The 27,715-nt window shown below is 46.4% G+C and overlaps 1 protein-coding gene across 2 annotated transcripts in view; it reads left to right on the top strand.

Moving 5' to 3' along the window:
• Positions 1-27,715, top strand: part of LOC143769333 (cathepsin K-like) — a 71,130-nt gene that overhangs the window by 19,041 nt on the left and 24,374 nt on the right. Inside the window, exons 1-5 of one of the 2 annotated variants that reach the window (XM_077257826.1) lie at positions 7,488-7,627; positions 11,564-11,690; positions 12,364-12,486; positions 12,871-13,026; positions 20,782-21,000. In XM_077257826.1, the coding sequence (XP_077113941.1) occupies positions 11,568-11,690; positions 12,364-12,486; positions 12,871-13,026; positions 20,782-21,000 (621 nt within the window). In that variant the 5' untranslated portion in view covers positions 7,488-7,627; positions 11,564-11,567. Of the gene's footprint in view, positions 1-7,487; positions 7,628-11,563; positions 11,691-12,363; positions 12,487-12,870; positions 13,027-20,781; positions 21,001-27,715 lie in introns of those variants that run through there. The other variant, XM_077257821.1, reaches the window with a different exon arrangement.

Genomic DNA, 27,715 nt, shown 5'->3' with positions numbered 1-27,715 from the left:
GTGACCGGGCGGAAGAAGGTTCGGGTAGAGCCCCCTTTTGTCACCTTAACTTCTACCTTACGAGTCTTTCCGTCCTCACTGGGTAGGACTTTGGTGATAAGTCCCATTGGCCAGTCATTACGATGAGCCTCTTTGTCCTTTAAGTGAACAAGGTCTCCTTCTTGGAGATTGGGACTGGGCGTCTGCCATTTGTGACGGTTTTGAAGCAAGTGTAAATATTTGGTCTTCCATCGATGCCAAAACACGTTAGCCAGGTGTTGTACTTGCCTCCACTGACGTCTGTAAATGTCCTTATTATCGAAGTTCCCAGGCGGAACTGTAGCAGCTCCAATCTTCTGTGTGAGAAGTGTGGCTGGAGAAACATCAGAACCCAAGTTGAGGTCCTTTAGGTTTGTGGCGTGGTCCTCAGATGGAAACGCGTTCATTACGTCTTGTACAACTTCAGCAATTTCTACTGCCAATACCGCAGCGCAAAGCTCGAGTCTGGGTACAGAGTGTGCAGGCTTTGGAGTTAATTTGGCTTTACCCAGGATGAAACCACAGTGTACCTTGTTAGTTCCTAAGGTCATCAGATAAGCTACTGCGGCTATGGCTTCTGTAGATGCGTCAGAGAAAATATGGACTTCTCTTCTGATTGCAGTCAAAGGTGATCTTGGAGAATAACAACGTGGGACTTGGAGTTGCTCTAAGAACTTCGGAGACTTCTTCCACGCCTCCCACCTTTGCTGTTTCTGAGTTGGGAGCGGGGTGTCCCAATCCGTGTTCTCGGCCGTAAGCTGTCTTAACAGTATCTTGCCTTGAATAGTGATGGGTGCTACAAACCCGAGAGGATCATAGATGCTATTTATGACAGATAGGACTCCTCGTTTGGTAAAGGGTTTGTCATAGGGTGACACTTGGAAAGTGAAGGTGTCCCGTTTGATATCCCACAGTAGACCAAGGCTGCGCTGTGTTGGAGGAACATCGGAACCCAAGTTGAGGTCCTTTAGGTTTGTGGCATGGTCCTCAGATGGAAACGCGTTCATTACCTCTTGACTGTTAGAGATAATCTTGTGGAGTCTGAGGTTTGATGTGGATAGCATTTCCTGTGTTCTGGAGAGTAGGTCAATTGCATCTTCGCTTGTGGGCAAGGACTTGAGCCCATCGTCCACGTAGAAGTTCTTCTCTACAAATTGCCGAGCATCGGAACCGTACTCTCTCTCACCTTCCTGGGCTGTCCGTCTCAGTCCATAGATCGCCACAGCAGGTGAGGGACTGTTGCCGAAGACATGGACCTTCATCCGGTAGTCTATGACCTGATTGTTGACGTTGTTGTCCTTGTGCCATAGGAACCTAAGATAGTTTCTGTTGTCTTCTTTCACAATGAAGCAATGAAACATCTGCTGAATGTCGGCCATTATGGCAACAGGTTCTTGTCTGAAGCGGATCAATACTCCAAGGAGGCTGTTGTTCAGGTTGGGCCCAGTTAGGAGCAGGTTATTGAGAGAGAGGCCTTCAAACTGAGCACTGGAGTCAAACACCACTCTGATCTGATTAGGCTTGCGAGGGTGATAGACACCAAAGGATGGAAGATACCAACATTCTTCTCCCTCCCTCAGTGGTGGCGCAGGTTCAGCATGATTTCTGTCAAAGATGTTCTGCATAAAGTCAATGAAATGCTTCTCCATCTCTGGTTTCCTCTTTAGGGTACGCTTTAAGGATGAGAACCTTGCAGTTGCTTGCTGCAGGTTGTTCGGCAACCTCACTCTTGGGAAACGAAAGGGTAAAGGAGCTACCCAACTGTTGGAGTCGTCTTGAACAAATTCTTTATCCATAACCTTTATAAATTCTTTATCTTCCCTTGTGGGTGCCAACTTGTTGTCATTACTTGTGGAATCGAACACTGATGACCCGAGGTTTTCTTCCCAGGACTGGAGTGTGTTCATGTTGTTGAAGGATTCCTGTTGCCACTTGGTGTTGCTCACTTTCTCTTTCACCCAGTAGTGATGTGGGCATGGTTGGAAATGGGTGCTGCGACCATTTGACAAAATGTGTGTCTTGTAAGAGGAGATGTTGTTAGGTCTCTTCATCTTGTGTATGCAAACATTGCCTATGATTACCCAGCCTAGATCTAAGCGTTGGGCAAATGGTGCATCGTGTGGTCCATTAATTTGCTGACGCACCTTGTGCAGCCGGAGGATGTCTCTGCCTAGCAGAATCAGGATATCTGCACTGTTGTTGAGGGCTGGTATCTTGTTTGCTATCCCCTTGAGATGTTGGTGATGAAGAGCAGCCTCTGGCGTTGGGATCTCTTCTCGATTGGATGGAATCTGGTTGCACTCGACCAGTGTAGGTAACGGTATCTCGACGGTGTTCTCGAGAGATGTCGCTGTAAGACCACTGGCCCTTCTCCCATAAACCTCTGTAACACCACTGCAGGTACCTAAGGTGTAAGGGTAGGCATTTCCCTTTAAGTTAAACATATCAAAGAGTTCTGACCTTGCAAGTGATCGGTTGCTCTGATCATCCAGAAGGACGTACACCTTCACGGCTTTCTCTGGGTGACCGTTGGGATATACGTTCACCAGGCAAATCTTCGCACAGGACTTGTCCCAGAGGTCTTCTCCGCAGACTTCTGTGCATGAAGAAGATATTGTGGTATGGCTTGCAGTTTGAGCTGCGTCCTCCCCGCCATGGCTCGTGGTGGGGGAAGGAGTAAGTGTAGAGTCAGGACGGAATGGGTGGAGTGCTTGTACGTGGTCCTCACTGTCACACTCCATGCACTTAATTGTAGTTTTACAGTCTTTAGCAAGGTGTTCGGTAGAAGCACAACATCTGTAGCATACCCCGAACTTCTTTAGAAGCTCCTTGCGTTCTTGGAGCGGTTTCTTCCTGAAGCCGATGCACTTTTTTAAGGGATGTGGCTTCTTGTGGATGGGACACTCACGATTTGGGTTCTCTATCTTTTCACCTTTGTTACTCTTGTCTGGGGGTGATGTTGGTAAGGGAAGAATATCCGTCTTCTTCACTGACACTGGACCCCTGCGGTTTCTATCATTCGAGCGTGCGCTCACGTATTTAGAAGGAGGTGAAGCTGGGCCACTGGATTCTTGGTAAGAAAAGCTTGGGTCGTTCTTGCGCTCTGCCACGTCTTTTATAAACTCACAGAAGTAGGAGAATGGAGGAAATGACACTTGATGGTCTTTCTTGTATTTTGACCCTAGTGTAGTCCACCTTTCTTGCACGTTGTACGGTAGCTTGGAGATAATGGGATTTACTCCACGAGCAGTGTCCAGGTAGCTGAGGCCAGGTAGGTGGGTGTCTGCCTTGGCCAGCTGGAGCTCTAACAGCAAGTCACTGAGCTCTAGGAACTTTGAACTGTCCTTGCTTGATATCTTTGGAAAACTCTGTAATCGCTTGAACAGTGCGTCCTCTATGGCTTCTGGACTGCCAAAGTTTTTCTCTAGTCTTTCCCATGCAGCCATGAGACCAGCCGTTGGATTACTGATATGTACAGACCTGAGTCTCTTGACACGCTCGGTGGATTGTGGTCCTAGCCATCTGATTAGCAGGTCCAGCTCTTCGGCAGCAGTGATGCCGAGGTCACTAGTTACGGTTCTAAAGGCATTTTTCCAACCTCTGTAATTTTCAGGTTGGTCGTCAAACCTTGTGAGACCGGTTTTAGTAAGTTCGCGGCGAATCATGTACCTTGCGAAGTCGGACATGTCTGTTCTTTCTGACTTAGGATGCACGAATGTGGGCTGAGCGGTGTTGTACATAGGAGTGGAGACGTCTTGGACTTGAAACGTGGGTAAGTATGGAGTGGCATATGCATTTAGTCCAGCAACCGGTTTGGTGGGTATAGTCTCTGCTACATGCGGAGCTGGCACTGTGCGGTTGTCAAGAGTATAATGACCTGCCGGTATATTGGGTTGCGTGTAGATAATAGCCTGTGGAGTTTGATGAGATGCAGGGTCTTGGCGCATACTGGAATACGAAGGAAGTTCAAGTTTGGGAGCATTGTACTGACCTTGAGTGTAGGGTTCTGTAAGTGGATCGGCATCCTGGTGTCCTGGAGAAGCATGAACGCCACCAGAAGTGTTAGTGATGATCTGCGGTTCGCCATTTTGGCTTAGCACGTAGTCTCTTGTGCGTTCAATAGGGTCCTCCACCTCCACTTCACACAAACTGATGCTGTCTCTTTGACTCCCACTGATAGCTCGCTCCAGGATCCTTAACTCCGCCATGGCTGTTGCGTGCTCACATTCCTTCTCCAGAGCTTCCTTGCGTGCTGCATCCGCATCCATTTCTGCTCTCTTTTGTGCTGTGGCTGCATCCATTTCTGCTCTCTTTTGTGCTGTGGCTGCATCCATTTCTGCTCTCTTTTGTGCTGTGGCTGCGTCCATATCTGCTCTCCTTTGCGCAAAGGCTGCTTGTATCTTAGACGTTTCTACCTTAGCACGTGCCCTTATAAGCTGCTGGCTGAGAGTGGAATATTTTGATGAACTTGACCTAGATGAGCGTTTTGAGTGCTTAGACGATTTGGATGAGCGAGATGATGCATCTGGTGTCCGTGCAATTTTAGCCTCTATCTTGGTTTTAATGTCACGTACGGTGCAGTCCCTTTCAGAATTAAGCTGCTGGAAACTTTGCAATTCTTTTAAAGTCTCTGGCAGATTCAGTTTCTTCAGGAGAGTAATGTATTGGTCAGTCTTCTCCATATACCTTTGGTATGCTGTGCATAATTGTTCTAGGGCTCCCTCAAGTGGTAACTCATGAGAAGCAGGCCTTGATACAGTGTCTATGTGACTCAGCACTTTCTCCCATAGTGAAGACACATCACTATATACAACACATTTTTCAGTCTCTAAATTCTCCATGACTTTCCATGTAGGTTTAACTGTACGTTTTCCTCTTTCACTAGCTGGTGGATGGGGATCTAGGTCTCTTTCCTGTGTTTGTAAGTCTGGTAGGGACATTGTATACCTCGCTTCAGACATGATTTGCTTGCAGGCAGGAAGAGTGGATGATGAGGGTTATACTTCTCACTGTTTATCTGCAGTGTGTGCTTCTATGCACGCTGGGGCCTGGCTGGGAACTGGGTTACTGTGTATCTGGGAAATGTCCTTTTCCACTGAGGTTCAGCACAGACCTTGAGTTACTGTCTCTGAAGGCAGGATATTCCTTTTTACTATTCTGACTCATGGATATGTAGAACGCAGTGGTGCCTGGATAGGCCTTTCTTTTGGGCGCTTCCGTATTGACCTGTACTCACGTTCATACCGATTTATCAGATAGCTTAACTCAGCCACGATCTCATGTAAGAAGACTCCAGGAAAAGAGGATTGCTTTAACCGAAATTCTTGTATTATGATGAAAGTAGCAGGTAAAAAGGAATATTCAACAGAGGACATGTAATAGGATGCATACAGATATGGGGATGATGACAAAATGGAGAATAAGGGCGTGAACAAACATACATCACAGGACTACAGTGAGAGAGTTGGGACAAAATACAGGGAAAAGCAAACTTCTGCCTAGAAAGAAGGATAGAACACAAGCAATGCAAACATTGAATGATTTCCCAAGTCGTGGGACATGACATACTCACCTCTCTTCGCTCAGGACCCCCGGCACTTTCAATATTTACCTGGCTGCTCCTCGTGCGGCTCCGTCTTCAGCACTGACGTTCAGCAGAGGGCGCGCACTGACTACGTCACCGCGCCCTCTGACCTGAGCGTCACTGCCAGAGGACGCTGATGACAGAGCCGCACCGGAACGAGGAGCGGTAAATATCGCGCAGCGCTGCGCAGCGCTGTATACTCACCTACTCCCGGCACGGTCCCTGGACGTCCCTGCTTCTTCCAGCGCTGCAGATTCTTCCTGTATTGAGCGGTCACAGTTACCGTTCAATACAGAAATGAATATGCGGCTCCACCCCTATGGGAGATGGAGCCGCATATTCATTTCTGTAATGAGCGGGACCATGTGACCGCTCAGTGCAGGAAGAATCTGCAGCGCTGGAAGAAGCAGGGACGTCCAGGGACCGTGCCGGGAGTAGGTGAGTACACAGCGCTGCGCGATATTTACCGCTCCTCGTTCCCGTGCGGCTCTGTCATCAGCGTCCTCTGGCAGTGAGGGAGTAGGTAAGTATAATTAGAGAGCGGTGACGGCTCCCTGCTGCGGGTCACTCACAAATGGTGGATCATCATCAATCATGGGTCATTTCATTCTCCTTCACTCCTGTCCATGGGGCCCCTAAGTAGTCTGGGCCCCGTCGCAGCTGCGACCGCTGCGACCGCGGTAGTTACGCCCCTGGGTGCGGGCTTTACTGCCTCACATACAGTGATATGATGTACATTTATGTCACTAGAAAAAACAGCTGAGCTTGTGCCATCGGTAGCTGGTGACAAGCTGTGATTTGCTACCTCTGATCCTAAGTAGTGATGAGCGAGTATACTTGTTGCTCGGGTTTTCCCGAGCAAGCACGGGTGATCTCCGAGTATTTGTTAGTGTTCGGAGATTTAGTTTTTGTTGACTCAGCTGCATGATTTATGGCTGCTAGACAGTCTGAATACATGTGCGGATTCCCTAGCAACCAGGCAACCCCCACATGTACTCAGGCTGGCAAGAAGCCGTAAATCATGCAGCTGCGTCAACAAAAACTTAATCTCCAAGCACTGACAAATACTCGGAGGTAACCCGAGCGTGCTCTGGGAAACCCAAACAACGGGTATACTCGCGCATCACTAATCCTAAGCACTTAACCCCTTGGATGCCACAGTTGTTATTGCCCTTGGCTTCTAAGTAGTTGGGCATTTCTTTAATCACTAGTCCTGATTGGTTATTAGGCCTAGGGATAAAAAAAAGTACTCCAAAATAATGTCGTAAGTGTGAATTTGATCTATTAACACCAACATATAGTGGCTAATAGTGACATTGGATGTAAGGGCCACCATGCAAAAGTAATTCATGGTGGTCACAAACCGTGGGTGCCATGTTTTGTGAGCAAATGTTGGGCACTGCTATGGGCATGGAGTACTTGGCACATTAGTGTACGGGAGTGCGTTATTGGGTAGCATGTTTATATTTCCTTCACCTCTCTTCTGCCATTCTGTCTAAGCAGCCACATTTGCAAGCAGTAATCAAGGCTTATACATGGACATCCAACTGTAAAACACATCCAACTGTAAAAAAAAGAGAGAAAAGAGAAAAACAGTCAACCTAAAGTACCAAACAGCTGACAAGAATTGACCCCTTTGTCCGCTTGTCATGTGTTTGCTCAGGTTATCCAAGGAGAGTCGATCATCTGAGTCCTGCTCCTTATTTTTGCTCCTTACTAGGAATTTGGAGGATTTTTTTCTTTTCCCGCCTGAACTCTAAGTGTAACCATCTGCGGACAAACCACGTTCCTCGTGACTTGAGTCTGATTCATACAGATTCCCTGGTAATACTCTCACTTCTCTCTGCAACGGGAACTGCAGAGCAAGGGTCTCTGCGCTACTATAAAGAGTTCCTATTGAGGTCTACTGAGGGGCCACGGCCAGGGCTGGGATCGTACACACATTTGGTTTCGCTGTGCCAGCCGAGAAAGTGTCGCAGGAGAGTAACCAAAGCTGATTTTAAAAAAAATCCTCCATTTTTAGAGGTAAGATGCAGTGTGATCTTTTTTAAGCTTTGTTCAAATATGGTGACGTTTTCCAGAGAAAACTGCTTTAATGAAATGCTCCTCCTTTGAGCTCTGTGCACACAGAGTTTTTCAAGAAACATTTGGAGCAGAAATTGGACAGAAAGTCTCAGAATCCTCCTCCAAATCACCAAATTTCTGAAAAACTTGACAGGTTTTTCTCTTTTTTTTTTGGAAAAAAATTGTACGCACGTATCTTAAGGTTTTTTTTTTTAGAGGGTATATCCGGTACTTACAAAAAAAAAGTATGTAGTTGCTAACAGAGGCAACTACCTACCTCTTGTATCCGCCGCCTGTCACTGACCGGTCCTGCCAGAGATTCAGCTACTTCTTGTCAACAGAGCAGCAATTTCTCTTTCTATTCTATTTCTAAGAGAGAATTACTGGTGTCCTTCTGATTGGAAGCCAACTTCCCCCAAGTAGGCAGCAGAGAACCTGCTGTTAATGAGTGTGACACCAGTAGTCTCCCCCTGTAAACAGGAAGAGAAACTGCTACTCTGTTGACAGGGAGCAGCTAAATCTCTTGCAAGAGCGGTCAATGATGGAGATGAGAGAATTTGTTTGGAAAACATTCACCAATCTGAAATTCAGCACAAACGTAGCACATTCGAAATCATGTTCAGTGTCCCGAGTTTTTTACTGTTTTTTTTAAGTCTGCAAAATTTAGTCACAGTAAATCATTGTGTTTCCACCAATGCTTTTCTTATGACTTTGGATAGGATAGTGGTGCTGCTGAACGTGAACTTGTCAGTTAGCTAGATAGAATCCTGTCCTGTTAGAAATTGATCTTCTAGCATCTAACTAGATTGTGCTAAAACTATGTGGCAGTCTCCGGAGGCCCCATTTGCTAATCCAAATCGTTTGTGATAAAACTGTGTTTCAGTGAGGAATCAGAAGGCCAAATTTTCAATAAAAAATCATTAGGCCTAATATTCTGTGGCGTAACTTGAAACTCACGGGCCTCGAAAGCTCCAACGGGGCCCCCAAATATTTTAAATCTTTAATAGCAATAATCTTTTTCTATAAGCCAAAGGGACTTTTAGGGCCTCCTAGGCTCCAGGGCCCGGGTACGATTGCAACCCCTGCACCTGTTGTAGTTACACCTCTGCTGATTGTGGACAGGTATCCAGGCCGAGTTAGAGCAATGACTGTCTCAACTGAACCTGGAGCCAGAGAAGGCCATGTGCGATAACTATGCAAACCTACGTCAGGGTAACCTCACACACGTGCCTTGCATGCAGGGCTGGACTTGGACTAAAATTCAGCCCTGGCATTTGAAGTTACACAGGCCCACTTGTCACATGGTGACTGTATAATATCTTTGCCTAAAACCGGCCCTGCCTACAAGTGTACAAAGTGGGCCCCTAGTCAAAGTTTATAATGGGGCCCCAAATGCTAACATATTGCACATCACACAAAAGCATTTCGGTTGTATTTACATGCGCTGAGTGCAGGTCGCTAAATGAGTTTGATCGACAGTACTGAAGTTGTTCAACGCTTGTTTCCCGGCCTCTTTTCACCAGCTGAGGAATAATGATGGGACAGAAAGATCACTAATAAATCACTAACAGATCACCATACAGTATCATGTTATCAGCAGCACATCTACAGTTTACGCCGGAGATGTGCTGCTGAGAACAATGATTTTGGTTCCGTCAAAAAATCCGAACATGCAGCATTTTACTAGTTAAGTAAAATACACCCCATAGTCCTCCATATATTAGAATGTGCACCGCAGTCCTCCATATAGTATAATACACTCCCTATAGTCCTCCATGTATTAAAATACACTGCTCAGTCCTCCACATAGTATAATACATTCCTCATAGTGTCCATATAGTATAATGCACCGCCATAGTCATCCATGTAGTACACTTCACTTCCCATAATATAATGCACCCCATAGTTCTTCATATAGTATAAAGTAGTCCTCGATACAGTATAATGCAGCCCACATATAGGATAACGCAGCCACCTCCCTACAGGGTATAATGCGGCCACCCCACAGAGTATAATGCAACCACCCCACAGAGTATAATGTAACCCCCCATAGAATATAATGCAGCCCCCCTCAGTTTAATGCAGCCCCCTCATAGAGTATGATGCAATCACCCCTCATAGAATATAAATATAATACAGCCCCCCATAGAATATAATGTAGCCCCGAATAGAATATAATACAGCCCACCTCCCCATAGAATATAATACAGCCCCATCAAAGAGTATATTGCAATCATCCCTCATAAAATCTAATACAGCCCCCCATAGAATATAATGTAGCCCCCTATAGAATATAATACAGCCCACCTCCCCATAATATATAATGTAGCCCCCCATAGAATATAATGCAGCCCCTCATAGTATATAACGCAGCCTCCCCATAGAATATAATATACCCTCCATAGTATGTAGCAAAGCCCGCCTAGTATATAGCACAACCCGCATAGTATATAGCACAGCCTGCATAATATAGCACAGCCCACGTAGTAGATAAAAGCCCACATAGTAGATAACACAGCCCCCACAGTAGTATACAGCACAGCCCACACAGTAGTATACAGCACACACAGCCCACGTAGTAGTATACTACCCATCCCCCCCCCGAGAATGGCCCCACAGTCCAGTTAAAAAAAAAAAAAACACACTCCTCACCTCTCCTCATGCCCGCTTTGCCTGCTCCCTGCTGCAGTCTCGGCGGCTGCCGCTGCACTGCCTGGCACACAGTGAGTGCGCGATGATGTCATCGCGCACCCGCAGTGTCAGAGGCAGAGCGGGGAATGATGGGAGAGGAAGCGTCGTCAGACGCTCTCTCCTCCATCATTGCATTGAAGTGTACTGGCATCATAGACGCCGGTATAGTTGAATGCGGCGGCGCTGGCGGGGGGGCGAGTCGGCGCTGGCGCCACTGACAACGGCACAGTGTGCAGCGGCCCACTACTGGCACCGGCCCTTCTGGCATTTACCAGAACTGCCCAATGGCCAGTCCGGCCCTGTTGCATGGCTCGCGAACACAACTAGGTGCTACAGCAATTTCTCTGTCACTATCCTGGCCTGGATGCATTGCTGCAGAAAGCATGATTGCTGTGGGCTCACTTCAGCCGGTGACATCCCACAGGTCATCGACTTGCATCGATACAGAGGTCTTTTGGCCTACCGGTTAACAGGTTAATATGCGATGTTCTGACACGGTGGAATTCCACTCTGCACATGTTGCAGCGACTGAGGCAGCAGCCATGAGCTCTGGTGCTGTGTGTCCTTTTGCATAGCCTGGGCCAACTCGGTACAGATGTGGTGCAAATTGCGCTTGCAGAGTGGGCAACCTGGATTTCCTGTAGAAATGAATTGGAAGGATTCTCCGAGAGTTCTCAGGATTAGTAGTGTGGTAATCACGTGGGTAGAGGGGTGTCCTGAATTGGGGATAACTCCATAAAATATGGATCCATACTATGGCACTGTGCTGGAGATTCTAAAGCTGATATGTCAATTGATTTCACAATGCATACAATTCTGCATAGAACTTTCATACTTGATGAGGCTGGTGTTCTTAATCTGAAAATCCTTTTCAGATTGGTTGTACAATTCTTTATGAAACTTTAACTCATTCTCCGCCCACAGCTAATCAGTGTCCTATCTTCCTGCTGAGATCTCTCACAGCTCAGTACAAGCTGCAGCTGGGAGTCAACTTACTTGCAATGGCGATTCAATTGAATCGCCATTGCAAGTAAGTTGACTCCCAATGTAAGTTGACTCAATGTCTGAATTATACAATGTAGAATCCTTGGATTTTTCTAAATAAATTCCAAGTCACAATCCGACTTCTGATAAAAAAAAGATGCTATAGCATTACACATCTCCAAGTCTGCCCACCCCAAGGTTGTCATTCTTGTCTTCCTGCAGCACAATGATCCTCCACCTCGTACTCTTGGTTCTTCCACTGGTGAGCGCTGGCCTGTACTCAGATGACGCTCTGGACTCTGAATGGGAGCAATGGAAAAAAACGTTTCAGAAGCAGTACAATGGAAAGGTAACAACCTGAAAGTTACTTCATAAAGTATGCAACAATGGGGCAGCCTCTGACGGCTCAGGGATGGGGCACTGTTTAGGGGTTGGTCAACCCGTATTTCTTTATTTTACTCATTTATGCAGCGCCAATAATTCTCCAGCGCTTTACAGATGACATGATTGATGTCCCCATTGGGGCTCACAATCTAAATTCCCTATCAGTATGTCTTAAGAGTGTGGGAGGAAACCCACGCAAATATGGGGATAACATAAACTCCTTGCAGATGTTGTCCTTGGTGGGATTTGAACTCAGGACTCCAGCACTACAAGACTGCAATGCTAACCACTGAGCCACCACACTGCCTGGTATGTCAGTATTTTGCAACATTGCTTGCTTTGTAGAAAAAACAAGCCCTACTTTATGGACCCTTGAGGATAGGACCCAATCTAGGGTTATACTGCTCTTTATTCCTGAAGTAAATGATGTAGTATGGACACTATGGCACCCAGTTGCAAGAAGGAAAATTTTCCTTATTGTACTTCCTGTGATAAGAACATCACCAGATTTGATTATACACCCCATGCTCTTATATACTGCCTCAGTTTATGATGGGTTCCTCAAGTTTCTTTTTTATGGTTGCTTACTGTTGAAGGAGCCCATTGACTTTTTAACCAGATCTATCTCTCATTTACAGTCTGATGAGGTGATGAGGCGCTTAATCTGGGAGAAGAACTACAAGTACATCACCAACCACAACATGGAGTATTCTCAGGGTTTACACACCTACACGCTGGGCATGAACCAATTTGGAGATATGGTAAGTTGCTACAAGAAAGTCTGTGGTCAAAAGGCCCCAGTCAGTGAATTCATGGTGGTATGGATCTACAGGTCTGATGTCCTACCATGTTGAGGCAGTAGAAAACTAGAAATGGTTTTATGGATTAGTTTGAGATTGAATTCAATGTACAGTGTCTTGGAAATAATAATAATAATCTGTATTTGTATATAGCGCTAACATATTCTGCAGCGCTTTACAGGTTGCACACATTATCATCACTGTCCCCGATGGGGCTCACAATCTAAATTCCCTATCAGTATGTCTTTGAAATGTGGGAGGAAACTGAGTACCCGGAGGAAACTCACGCAAACACGGGGATAAATATTATTTCCATTATTAATTTCAACTTTTAATCCTTTGAAGACAACTGAAGAAGTCGTCAGGACGATGACAGGTCTCAAAGTTCCCCCTCGAAATAGAGCCAGTAACATCACTGCTGCTGATGACGAAGTGATGGACGCTCTCTCTGATTCTATTGACTATAGGAAAAAAGGTTACGTCACACCAGTGAGGAACCAGGTAAGACAACAGAGCCCTCTGAAGAAAAAAATTGCCACATTTACATTAAAGAGGTGTAGGGATTCACTCTCTCTTGTAGGCATTAGGCGTTAGGCAGCGTTCACACAGGCAATGCATTTTTGGCCCAAACCTGCAGTTTTTATTGCTTTCCACAGGTTGCACAGCACCAGGACAAACTCATAAACATAAATCCTGGCCTTGTCCAGGTGCTGAGTACACAGAACAGACCCTGACTACTCATACATGGCTGAGCTAGCCCCAGCTTGGCCACACAAAGCAGCCACTGTCCATAGTAACCAGTGACACTTGTGGTTCTCTGCTGCACGCAGGCTGTGCAGATTCTTCTCAGAGAGGGATTCTGTCCTCTCTTCAGCTCCAGGACACATCCAGTCTGGTGCCCACAGCCTGGGCATTCACCAGATACCACATTTGCCTCTGCGACATCCAGCAGACTGACTCCATTCAGATTTAGACCCCGACACGTCTCTCTCTCAGCTACAGTCGCATCTTGACTAGTCCCACAACGAATCTGCTTCCTGTCTCTTAGATAAACTATAAAGGTCTTTCTATTCAAACCCTGCAGAGCTGGGATTTTACTTTGTTTTTCACACTTTTGCTACAGGGGTTATTTTGGGACTACTATATTAATAGGTGTTTGACTGTTTATTCACTGTTTTTCGCTCCCCTCTTTCCCAGAGACATAACTTTTTTATTTTTCCGTCAATATGGCCATGTGAGGGCTTATTTTTTGCCGGACAAGTTGTACTTTTGAAAGACATCATTGGTTTTTGCATGTCATGTACTAGAAAATGGGAAAAAAATTCCAAGTGCGGTGTAATTGCAAAAAAAGTGCAGTCCCACACTGTTTTTTTTGTTTGGCTTTTTTGCTAGGTTCACTAAATGCTAAAACTGACCTGGCATTAGGATTCTACAGGTCATTACGAGTTCAAAGACACCAAACATGACTAGGTTATTTTTTATCTAAGTGGTAAAAAAAATTTCCAAACTTTGCTAAAAAAAACACATTTTCTCTCTACGCCGTTTAGCGATCTGGTTAATCCTTTTTTTTCTTGATAGATCGGGCAATTCTGAACGCGGCGATACCAAATATGTGTATATTTTTTTTAAATTATTTTATTTTGAATGGGGCGAAAGGGGGTTGATTTAAACTTTTATATTTTTTTTTTTTTTTCATATTTTTAAAAACTTTTTTTTTTTACTTTTGCCATGCTTCAATAGCCTCTGTGGGAGGCTAGAAGCTGGCATAGCTTGATCGGCTCTGCTACATAGGAGCGATGCATAGATTGGTCCTATGTAGCTGAATTACAGCATTGCTATGAGTGCCGACCACAGGGAGGCGCTCACAGCAATCCGGCATCAACAAGCATAGACCATGATTGTCATGCCGACGCATCGCTGACCCTCGATCACGTGACGGGGGTCAGTGATGCACTAATTTCGGGGCCGATGGCCGGAAGCGCTAGTAAAAGGCCGCTGTCAGCATTTGACAGCAGCATTTAACTAGTTAATAGCAGCGGGAGGATCACGGTTCCACCCGCCACTATTGCTGGCACATGTCAGCTGTACAAAACAGCTGACATGTCCTGGCTTTGATGCGGGCTCACCGCTGGAGCCCGCATCAAAGCGGGGGTTCTGACCTCGGACGTACTATCCCGTTCGAGGTCAGAAAGAGGTTAAAAAAAATTGTGGGTTCAAGTCCCATATAGGAAAAAAGATGTTTCAAAAGAAAAAAAAAGGAAAAATAAAAAATACATCCCTTTGAGGTTGGTTTAAGACTTGCGTACAGAAGTGCTGCGGATGGCAGCGTACTTCCTCCCTTCTCCCTCCCTGAAACCACGCCTACGCCTCCTTACGTCCTGCGGTGCCCTGCGTACCTATCTTTATCATTGGGTACGTAGGGACGTACGCTGTTTGCGGATGCCAACACATGCGCTGTTTGGATGCTGTGCCGACTGCAACAAAATGCAACATGTTGCGTTCGGCGTAGTTCAGCGCAGTATCGAAATGGCGCATGGGGAGGCATCCGCAAACAGCGTACGCCCCTACGTACCCAATGATAAAGAGCACAAAAAGAGTACGCAGAGCACCGCAAGACGCAAGTAGGCATAGGCAGAGCGTAGGTGTGGTTTCAGGGAGGAAGAAGGGAGGAAGTACGCTGCCATCCGCAGCCCTCCTGTACGCAAGTCTGAAAGCAGATTACCCATTTAAAAATAAAGAAATAAAAAATAGTGTAAATGCTGTAAAAAAATTGTAAACAGTAGAATTGCCGTTAAAAAGGGATCATGACCCCATACAAAATATACTACAAATGGTACCAAAGAAAATTATATTGGTCGTCACACAAGGAAATAAGCTTTCACACAGCACCCGCAGAAAAGTAAAAAGTATACGTCTCAAAAAATGGTGACACAAACCAAGTGTTTTTTTTTTTTATTCTGATTTCATTTTTTAACCACTAAAATGAAAAACCTATACAAGTTTAGTATCGCCGTAATTGTAACGACCCAGAGGTCTCTTTTTCTTTTCACCTTTTTTTTATTGGTGTTTTTTAGGGAAAGCACAAAAGAAGATACAGCTGCAACAGCCATGATAAGAAGAAAAGGAAAAATAAAAAAAGAAAGCCAAATCAAAGGAAATTCACAGAATAGCAGATAATATACTTTTTTAGGATGCCCCAAGATAGATCAGTTTTCTGAATTATCACATGTGAAAGAATTACATAAATCCAAGTATCTATTTCAGTGCAAATTACTTATAAAACTATAAAAAAATAAAGAGAGCAAAAACTTAGTGACTCTGTCACCAGGTCCAAAGTGTCCAGTTTTTGCTTTTATTTTATTCTCTTGTCTCCCCTGAGTATTCTGTTTGTATTTATTTTTTTAAACCGACATATGGTTCCAGAGATAGGGGCCTTTTATTTGGTGGTATTTTTTATGGTCCTTATCAAAGAGGCGGTGCTCACATGGTAATTATATGGAGCTTCATAAAGACATGCCCCAGAGGATCCTTTGAGTCATACTCTCTCTGTAAAGCCAAAAATGTAGCACTAATATAAAAGGCTCATATCTCTTGAAGTATATGTCAGATTAAAAAAAATGGGAGCATAGGGAATAAAGAAGAGCAAAAACTGGCCTCTATAGACAGACCTTCTTGAAAATATCATTTTAAGTCTCAGTAAGATAAGTATAAGGTCTCTGAGTTTCTGTACAATGTACAAGAAGCATTGAATGTTACCCCATAGCACAAACGTTGTATGGGAAATGTTATAGTTATAACCACAATTCTCCCCAATATCCTTCAGCTCTTCAGTACAGATGGATATCAAAAAAGTTTCATTATTTCTGTAATTTCCTGACTGGGTATAGGACATAAAATAAATGTTTTCCGTTTAGCAAAATAATTTTTTTGCCTCATTTTCGTTGTCTCTCTGCTTCTATTTTATTTGCGTTGAAGTGTAACTGTACAGAAAACCCGTCACCAGATCTAAAGTGTCCAGTTTTTGCTCTTATTTTATTTCCTCTGCTCCCCTGTGTATCCTGTTTTTTATTCTTTTTGAACTCACCCTTACGATTTGAAATATGGGACCAGTTGACATATGCACATCAGAGATAATGAGAGGTGCGACCAGATGGCACCTGTCCATGAGAGATGTTGACAGGTGGGACTAGGTGGCATCTGTCCATCAAAGATGTTGACAGATGGGACCAGGTGACAACTGTCCAACAGAGATAACAGGTACAACCAGGTGGCATCTGCCCATCAGAGATAACGACAAGTGGGACCAGGTGGCATGTGCTCATCAGAGATAATGACAGGTGGGACCAAGTGGCATCTGCCCATCAGAGATAACTGGAGATAGGACCAAGTGGCATCTGTCCATCAGAGATAACTGGAGGTGGACCAAGTGGCATCTGTCCATCAGAGATAACTGGAGATGGGACCAAGTGTCATCTGCTCATCAGAGATAATGACAGGTGGGACCAGGTGGCATCTGCTCATCAGAGATAATGACAGGTGGGACCAGGTGGCATCTGTCTAACAGAGATAACGACAAGTATGACGAGGTGCCATGTGCTCATCAGAGATAATGACAGGTGGGACTAGGTAGCATTTGTCCAACAGAAATAACGACCGGTACAACCAGGTGGCGTCTGCCCATCAGAGATAACGACAGGGGGGACCAGGTGGCATCTGCTCATCAGAGATAACTGGAGATGGGACCAAGTGGCATCTATCCATCAGAGATAACTGGAGGTGGGACCAAGTGGAATTTGCCCAGCAGAGATAACAGGAGGTGGGACCAGGTGGCATCTGCTCATCAGAGATAACTGTAGATGGGACCAAGTAGCATCTATCCACCAGAGATAATTGGAGGTGGGACCAAGTGACATCTGTCCATCAGCTATAACGGGAGGTGGGACCAGGTGGCATCTGACCATCAAAGATAATGAGAAGTGGGACCAAGTGCCATTTTCCTAGCTGAGCTAATGTCAGGTGGGACCAAGTGGCAACTGCACAGCAGAGATAAAGACAGGTGGTATTATCTTTCCGATTTGGAGAATACTTATAATTAATAAAAGGAGGTTAATTATTTAAGCTCTAGAAAACATCAGGAGATATCTAAATGTTAACCCCAAGGTAGGTTATACAATGAGGCATGCAAATGCAGCACCCCAGAGTCCTGGTCGTTGCAGTACTGGAGCTCCGCCGCTAAGGGGGGCTATGGTACGTCTGATGGCACTGAAGGAGTTCTTCTGACCAGGTATCACAGACACCAATACACTTCACAGTCTGGCCTCCAGGGGGAGCTAAGGGTTCTATTCATTAGGCCACTCCTCACAATCTGGTAAAACTGGGGGTTAGGCAGGAAGTTAGAAGAGAAAGCTGACTGGGTTGGAACCAGGCAACACCTTGTGGCAGAGGGTGTTGTAGGGGAAGATTCAGAGGGGTCCCTGTCAGGGGTGGGATCCTGACAGAGGCCTAGCAACCAGAGAGAATGTTACGGGACCGCGCCTGCACGATATAGCGGCGGTACCCCAAGAAAGGATAAGAAGCGAGGTTTATTGTGCTGAGTGAGAAACGAGATCAACGCAACAAAGAGAATACCAGTAGGAGTCATGCTGTAAGACGAGGCAACATCCTATTGAGGGCTGTCTCATCCAATTCACCTAGGAAGACACAGGGGGGGTAACAACAGGAGTGGGGCGACGCTAGAGTCCTGGAAGAGCTCTGAGCCTCCCCATCATACGGGTGCGTCCTAACCATAAGGTCTGGGGGATGTGGAAGAACATCAGAATCGAGTTGTGAGGGAACACGAGAAACAGACACAACAGTTGTGGGGTACTATCCCGAGAGCACAGCAGGGGAGGACCACAACACACAAGCGCTAGAAGGTAGGCACAGATTTCCACCTGCAAAGGGAACTCTGGAGGTGCCATCAGGCCGGCCGGACTTGCGCAGCCTGGTTAACCGTATTCCGGACTGAGGATCCTGAAGCCTTCAGTAAAGAGGTAAAGAGACTGCAACTTGGTGTCCTCGTTATTTACTGCGACCGGCACTTCACCGCACCATAACATCATCACCATACCTCCACTTTCATTGTACGCCCCTCAGCAGGGTCACGGACCGGGTCTAGCCACCGTGACAACCCCAGAACAGAGACTCAGAGGCCCGGTACCGGGTACCCCTCGGCCCTGCGGCAGTGGGGGCACTACACAAAGAATTCCTAAATTCAGATCTTGCCATGATCAGCGATGTTCCTAGTTTTAATATATTGCTTTTTGTGACACTTGCCCTATATCCAGAGACCTCACCAAAATCTGCAGTCATCTGAAATACAAAGGGGTGGCTAACTATAGAACTAAATCATCAGCAAACTTTGCCATCTTGACCTCCACCCTCCCCAACTGCAATGACCTCGTACAATATTGTATACTAAAAATGGAGCTCCCCCATGGGCAGTGGGGTACTCGGTACCGGGTCCTTCGGTTCACAGGGGGGATGTCACGGTGGCTGACCCGGTCCGTGGCCCTCGGACATCCGTGTAAAAGGGAAAGGTATTTAAAGGGATATGTTCGTGATGCCACCTGTGGTATTCGGTCAGGGTGACCGACGCTGCTTTAAGGGGTCCGCTGGGGTGATGTTATGGCAGCTAGATGGTATACCTTCCCACAAGTGAAGTATGTCCCCAGGGCTTCCCAGTGTATAGATGGTGGATGGTGAGAGGCGCAGTGAAGAACGAGGACACAAGGTTGCAGTCTCTTTACCTTTACTGCAGGCTTCAGCATCCACAGTCCAGGGCACAGATCACAGGGCAGGTAGAGTCCGGCTGGTTTGGAGGCAAATCCAGAGTCCCCTTATCCAGGTGGAAATCAGTAGCCTTCCCCTAGCGCCTTGGTGTTGTAGTACCGTATTGCTCAGCCTCTCATAGGTCCTCACAGATGTTATGTCTCTCTCTGTCCCCCAGATGGATAGGACAAACCCGTATGACCGGTGGCTTGATGCTTTTTACAGGGACTCTATCATGCCCCGGCCTCTTGTGGGTGCCACCTTGCCTCCTGGGTATGGGGCGGATCAATAACGTGAAATTAGCTGTCCTGCCGGTCTCTGGAGCAAGGCATAAAGGGCTGTTGCTCCCTCGGTGTTTCGGCTACCGGGATCCTGCGCCTCAGAAGGAGGCAGCCTGTGCAGGGCAGAACTCCTTCTGGTATCCACTCCTTTACTATGACTTCTTCACCCTCTCTACAATACAGTTCTCTGTTCGTGTCCTTGCTTAGGAGCTGCCGCACGTGGGGCAGGCGCAGCTCCGTGACCTTCTGTCTAGGCCTCTGACAGGATCCCACCCCTGTCAGGGACCAACTACCTGAGCAAAGCTCAGCCAGCAACTGCCTAACTTCCTCTCCATGCCACAAGTTTTACCTAAGTGTGAAGAGTGCCCTAATAAATAGGAGTATAGCTCCCCCTGGTGGACTGGAGTATGAAATGTGTTGTATGTTTGTGATACCTGGTAAAGAGATCTCCTTTATTGCCTCCAAACGTAACATCACTCCCCCCTAGAGGAGAATGATATTACTGCAATGACCAGGACCCTGGGGCGCTGCAAAATCATCTCGTACCCTGCCTGAGATCCTTATGAAAAATAAAGGGAGGCGAGAGGAAACCCAGAGTATAAATTTGGGCAGTGGGGCTGCTGTATATACCCATAAGCAGGTTGTGAAAGTTACCTATTCTGTCCAACAACAACCTCCCAACCAGTCCAAACAAATTCTTTCTGAGCATCAAGTGCCAGCAAGACTTGGGTGGTCTCCAGGCCGTGGCCAAAGAAGGATCTTATCTAAAATTGCCAACATTTTACGAATATTGGTAACTGCTGACCTTCTATTGGAGAATGGCCCACCAGTTCCGGAAGAAACCCATCAACCTGTCTGCCATTATAGTAGAGAGCCATTCCGCCCTACTTGGAATTTTTTATCTCGTTTTCCAGTACATTGTATGGTAAAATGTAGGGTGGCACTCAAAACTCATCCCACAAAAAACAAGCCCTCCTACAGCTATGAGTACGGAACTATAAAAAGGTTAGGTCTCTCGGAAAAAGAGGAGGGAAAAACGAAAAACGCAAAAATGACAATTTTCCCAATTGAGAATGGGTTCATATATAACTTTATTATATTTTGGGTGTAATATCAGGGTATTATAAATTATCTGAGGTGACACCATTTGTTCCTTCTGTTTCAGGGTTCCTGTGGGTCATGTTGGGCTTTCAGCTCTGTTGGAGCCTTGGAGGGACAACTGAAGAAAAAGACTAAAAAACTAGTTGTCCTCAGCCCCCAAAACCTTGTAGATTGCGTCACGAAGAATGATGGCTGTGGAGGAGGATATATGACCAACGCTTTCGAGTACGTGCGAGATAATAAAGGCATCGACTCAGAGGCGGCCTATCCTTATATGGGGCAGGTGAGTACAGCTGATGGCCATGCGGGTTGTTCATCAATGTGAATTACAACTTTTACAGGCGTCACTCAGCTTTATGAGACCACTGAGACCTGACAAATCTGTATACTTAAAGGGTATGTCTACCTTTTCAGCGCCATTGTGTAGCTGATTTATAATTATAATTTACGCACAAAGGTTGAGTCTGTGCACATACAAACATACATTACTGATCGTGAGTTACATCCTGTATTATACCCCAGAGCTGCACTCACTATTCTTCTGGTGTAGTCACTGTGTACATACATTACATTACTGAACCTGTACTGATCCTGAGTTACATCCTGTATTATACTCCAGAGCTGCACTCACTATTCTACTGGTGCAGTCACTGTGTACATACATTACATTACTGACCCTGTACTGATCCTGAGTTACATCCTGTATTATACTCCAGAGCTGCACTCACTATTCTGCTGGTGCAGTCACTGTGTACATACATTACATTACTGATCCTGTACCGATCCTGAGTTACATGCTGTATTATACCCCAGGGCTGCACTCACTATTCTGCTGGTGCAGTCACTGTGTATATAAATTACATTACTGTTGCTGTACTGATCCTGAGTTACATCCTGTATTATACCCCAGAGCTGTACTCACTATTCTGCTGGTGCAGTCACTGTGTACATACATTACATTACTGATCCTGTACTGATCCTGAGTTACATCCTGTATTATACCCCAGAGCTGCACTCTCTATTCTGCTGGTGCAGTCACTGTGTACATACATTACATTACTGATCCTGTACTGATCCTGAGTTAGATCCTGTATTCTACTCCAGAGCTGCACTCACTATTCTGCTGGTGCAGTCACTGTGTACATACATTACATTACTGATCCTGTAGTGATCCCGAGTTACATCCTGTATTATACTCCTGAGCTGCACTCACTATTCTGCTGGTGCAGTCACTGTGTACATACATTACTGATCCTGTACTGATCCTGAGTTAGATCCTGTATTATTCTTCAGAGCTGCACTCACTATTCTGCTGGTGGAGTCATAGTGTATATACATTACATTACTGATCCTGTACTGATCCTGAGTTACATTCTTTATTATACTCCAGAGCTGCACTCACTATTCTGCTGGTGGAGTTGTAGCGCCCCCACTGCCGCAGGGCCGAGGGGTACCCGGTACCGGGCCTCTGGGTCTCTGCTCTGGGGTTGTCACGGTGGCTAGACCCGGTCCGTGACCCTGCTGATGGGCGTACAGTGATAGATGGATGTGGATAGTGGTGGTGGTGCGGTGCAGTAAATAACGAGGACACCAGGTTGCAGTCTCTTTACCTCTTTACTGAAGATCTCCGAGTCCTCAGTCCGGAATACGGTTCACCAGGCTGCGCAAGTCTGTCCGGTCCAATGGCACCTCCAGAGTTCTCTTCACAGGTGGAAATCTGTGCCTTCCTGCTAGCGCTATGTGTTGTGGTCCTTCCCTGCTGTGCTTACGGAAAGTCCCCACAACTGTTGTGTCTGTTTCTTAAGTTCCCTCACAACTGGATTAGATGATGTTCTGCTAATCTTCCGTCCCTCCCTGATGTTACGGTTAGGACGGCACCCGTATGACGGGTAGGCTCGGAGCTCTTCCGGGACCCTAGAGTCGCCCCTCTCCACAAGTTGCCCCCTATGTCTTCGTTAGTGATTTAGGTGAGACAGCCCGCCTATGACTGACTGTCCTGCCATTGGTTTAAAGTATTGCTTGAAGCTAGATTTATAAATACTTCCTCGGCGTTCCGGCCGCCGGTTGTGCGCCTCAGTAGGATGTTGCCTCGGTCTCACAGCACGACCCCTACTGGTATTTCTCCTTGTCGCTTTGATCTCGTTTCTCACTCAGCACAATCTATCTCGCTTCTAATCCTTCCTTGGGCACCGCCGCTATGCTGAGCAGGCACGGTCCCGTGACGTTCTCTCAAGTTGCCAGGCCTCTGTCAGGATCCCACCCCTGACAGGGGCCCTACGGAATCTTCCCCCACAACACCCTCTGCCACAAGGTGTTGCCTGGTTCCAACCCAGTCAGCTTTCTGAACTAACTTCCTGCCTGACCCCCAGTTTTACCAGATTGTGAGGAGTGGCCTAATAATTAGTGCCCTTAGCTCCCCCTGGAGGCCAGACTGTGAAATGTATTGGTGTCTGTGATACCTGGTCAGATGAACTCCTTCAGTGCCATCAGACGTACCATAGCTCCCCTTAGTGGCGGGGCCACAGTACTGCAACGACCAGGACTCTGGGGCGCTGCAGAGTCATAGTGTATATACATTACATTACTGATCCTGAGTTACATCTGGATCACCCCACCAGGGCAGGGCAGGGTACTCGGTACCAGTTCTGGTCTTAAAGGGGATGTCACGGTGGCTGCGACCCGGTCCGTGGCCCTGGGCACCCAATTAAAGGGAAAGGTCTTTAAAGGGATTTGTAATGTCTATTGTTCGTGACGCCACCTGTGGTATTCGGTCAGTAAGGACCAACGCTGCTTAAAGGGGTCCTCTGGGGTGATTTTGTTGCAGCAAAATTGTAACGCTTCCCACATGTGAAGCTTGGTCCCCAGGGCTCCCAAGGTGTGTGGCAAAGATGGTGTATGCCGACGAGTAAGTGGAGGACACAGAGTTTGCTGTCTTTTACCTGGTTTACTGATGGTAGCAGTCCTCAGTCCAGGGTACTAGGTGTAGGGTAGCTTAAAGCTTGCTGACAGAGTCCCCTCTCTCCTGTCCTAAGACAGATGTCTGTACGATAGGCAGTTTGAGCCTATAGGATCTCTTAGATGACCCGGCTCTTAGGGTTACTGCTTCACCTCAGACTTGTTACAGGCAATTGACATATAGTACTATGCCCTCCGGTTCTATCGCGCGTCCTGGAGAACAACACGACCTCGGGCTCCCGGTACCCGGCTTCTGCGCTCTGGCTCTGAGCCCTTTCCTCCACTGTGCTTCTTCCCTCTAAGCTCCTTCACAATTCAACTTTTTCAGTAATCCTCTTTCCTGGGGTAGCAGCTCCCTCGTGGCTGCTCGGCCCCTATGTCTGCTCCAGACGTAATTCTACTCCCAGACTCACTACAAACTGACTGGCTCCTCCTCCAAACCAGGATACATATAGCTAAGGGATGCTCCCCTGAATCCGGGTTCAGAGCTCTCCTCCTGGCCAAGATTCAGATGTGTTGAATGTAAGTGCCTTACCTGATAGAAAGAATCCCCCTTGCCTCCAAGCGTGACATCACCCTCCCCAAAGGGAAGGCAACATCACTGCAGCAACCGGCTACCTGGGGTGCTGCACATCCTGTAGATCTTTTATTATAAAAATGAAAAACATAATAATAATAACAGAAACAAAACATAAATATCAGCCAGAAAAATAATCAGTATAATGAACACTGGTCCAGCCGCTCATTCTTTCCTCACACATTTTATACATATATACTGAATAATAACTAATATTAAGTACTTACACCTTCGGTCACCAAACAAAATAATAACAAACAAATAAACAATAGCAAAATAAAACCAAATAAACAATAGCAAACAAAAACTATATACATAAAAACATTTTTTGTTTTTATTTTACATATACATATATATATATGTGTGTATATATATATATATATATATATATATATATATATATATATTATATATCATTTTTTTTGTTTTTTATTTATTTTAAATAAAATAAACACACACTATACAAATATATACAATACTAGGCAAACCATCACCCCACACTCAAGCCTACCATTCCCAACCCTTGACCTAAGAGCTGGTCCTGTGTCTCATGCCTCTCTCCATGTCCAACGTCCATAGGCCAGATCAGGCAGTGCCAGTTTTTCCCCCAAACACCCCAGTGTCCCATAGTCCACCTTTTCCCACCACCCAACCTAACACCTACACCCAAATCTATATCCCTATATGCAATATATACAAAAAAAACACTGCAATAACCTCAAATCACAAAGCCAAGTTCGGCACCTGCAGCCCTACATCACTGTATACCGATGAAATAAAGCAAAAATCTACAGTGTCAGCAGCAGCCCACCACCAGGAAAGGAGATGATCAGACTAGGTCACACTAAAAGAAAAACCCTCCAGAGGAGAGTGGCCCTCCGTGTGCCCAGTCTCTCATACTCCAGAGAGCGCACCTTCACCAGGTCACCGAGTATGGTCCTAAACACATTGTCCACTGGGAGGATTTTCCGTTGCGTTGATACTAAGCACCGTTCATTCCACGTGTGATACCTAACCACTGCGCTAACTGGAAATAAGGTGTAGCGGTCCTGACCACCAAGGTCTCCGAATTCTCTGTAGGCCCATTCCGCATAGGAGAGACCGGCCAGCCGAGACCAGCCAATGAAGGCTCCCACCCTGTTGTACACCTCTGTGTTGAAGGAACAACGAAGCAGGAAGTGGTCCATGCTTTACAGCATGGTACCACAATGCTCCCGAGGACAGTTCCTGTCCTCAGAGCTCCTACACTTCAGATTGTCCCTCACACACAGTTTCCAATGGAAGCGGCACCAAGCCAAGTTCCAAAACTTCGAGGGGATCCTAATAGAATTCAAAAGATGCAAACCCACCACAAGATCCCTACTTGGGCAATCCCTGAGCAATAGAGGCCTCTGGAAATGGGTCAACAGAACACTATTGTCAATGAGCGAATTACCTTCAGAACCAATGTAGCGTAAGCTGGAAGATGTCCATGCGGTGTGCGAAGATCCTTCACTTGCCCTCCTGACTCCCATTCCTGGAAGAAAGGCTGAAACCATCCCCTACAGGAGAATACCCACGGAGGAGCCGTCTCTTTCCAGAGGTTTGCAATATTGATATTAATGAAGGTATCCACAAGGAATACCACAGAGTTGACCATACCCAACCCTCCTAGTCTCCTCGTACAGTAAGTAACCTCCCTCTTGACCAGGTTCAGTCTATTCCCCCATAACAGTTGGAAGAACAAACTGTAGACCCAAGTCCAGAGAAACTCCAGCAAGATGCACACACTGCCCAGCTAAATCAGTAAATTGAGCAGGTAAGTTTTGATCAGGTTTACACTTTCCCTTAGGGTCAAAGACCAACCCTTCCATTGGTTCACCTGAGTGGCGATCTCTAGCCTGCTGTCCCAATTTTGTTTGGGGTAATCCCCCTGACCAAATTCAATGCTAAGGACTTTTGCAGAGACTTTGGGTCCTGGAAGGGTGTCTGGGAGATCAAAACCAGGATCTCCTCCTCCGAGCCAGAGACTCACACTTATCGCGGTTGATCTTGGACCCAGATGCATCCGAGTAGTGATCTACCTCTGACATCAGCCACCCTGCCTCCTCGTGAGAGGAAACAAAAACAGTGACATCATCGGCATATGCCACCACCCTCAGAATGGCTTCCCGTGCTGCCTGGTCCATCCCGATCCCGGCCAACAGTCCACACTCCACCCTCCTAAGAAGTGGGTTAATCGCAAACATGTACAGCAGTGGGCTCAAGGGACAACCCTGGCGAACACCAGACCCAACCTCAAAAGAGCTGCCAATCCAACTGTTCACAAGAGGGAAACTCTGCCCCACTGTACAAGGTCTTAAGCCAATTAACAACCCCCCCCCCCCGGCAGGCCATATCTCAGGAAGAGCGACCAGAGATACTCGTAATTAACTCGATCAAACGCTTTTGCCTGGTCCAGTGACAGCATGTACCCCTTCCAGTGACCAGCCCTACCCTGTTCCACTGCCTCTCGGACACAGAGCACAGCACTAAATGTGCTGCAGCCTGGAACAGAGCAATGCTGGGCGTCCGAAAGGAGTCGGGGTGCAAATTTCACCAGCCGATTAAACAGCACCTTTGCCAGAACCTTCCTGTCTGCATTGAGAAACGCTATGGAACACCAATTCTCCATGCAAGATGGGTCCTTACTCTTTGATCAGATGATCAGGGCAGACCTCCTCATTGACTTTGGCAGAGTGCCAGAGGAAAGACAATCATTGAATGCCTCAATCAAGAGGGGAAGCAAAGCGTCCTTAAGGCCATGTGCACACGTTCAGTATTTTTCGCGTTTTTTCGCTATAAAAACGTGATAAAAATGCGAAAAAAACGCAAAAAAAGGTAACATATGCCTCCCATTATTTTCAGGGTGTTCCGCATTTTTTGTGCAAATGTTGCATTTTTTTCCGCGAAAAAATCGCATCGCTGAAAAAAAAGCAACATGTTCATTAAATTTGCGGAATTGCGGGGTTCCGCACACCTAGGAATGCATTGATCTGCTTACTTTCCGCACGGGGCTGTGCACACCATGCGGGAAGTAAGCAGATTATGTGCGGTTGGTACCCAGGGTGGAGGAGAGGAGACTCTCCTCCACGAACTGGGCACCATATAATTGGTTAAAAAAATAGAATTAAAATAAAAAATAGTGATATACTCACCTTCGATGGCCCCCGCAGTCTTCCCGCCTCTCAGGTGCATGCTGCCGCTTCGGTTCCTATAGCTGGTGTGTGGTGAAGGACCTGCGATGACGTCGCGGTCTTGTGATTGGTCGCGAGACCGGTCATGTGACCGCTCACGTGACTACGACGTCATCGAAGGTCCTGCACACACCATGTATAGGAACGGACGCCGCTGAGGAGACCGGCTGTCTGCAGGTGAGTATAACCATTTTTTAAATTTTTTTTATTACTTTTAAACATTCTATCTTTTACTATTGATGCTGCATAGG

This window comes from Ranitomeya variabilis, chromosome 1 (assembly GCF_051348905.1).
Source record: "Ranitomeya variabilis isolate aRanVar5 chromosome 1, aRanVar5.hap1, whole genome shotgun sequence".
In the NCBI taxonomy this organism is placed as follows: Eukaryota; Metazoa; Chordata; class Amphibia; order Anura; family Dendrobatidae; genus Ranitomeya; species Ranitomeya variabilis.
Note: the sequence above shows the minus strand (reverse complement) of the source record. Positions and strands in the feature narration are given on the sequence as shown.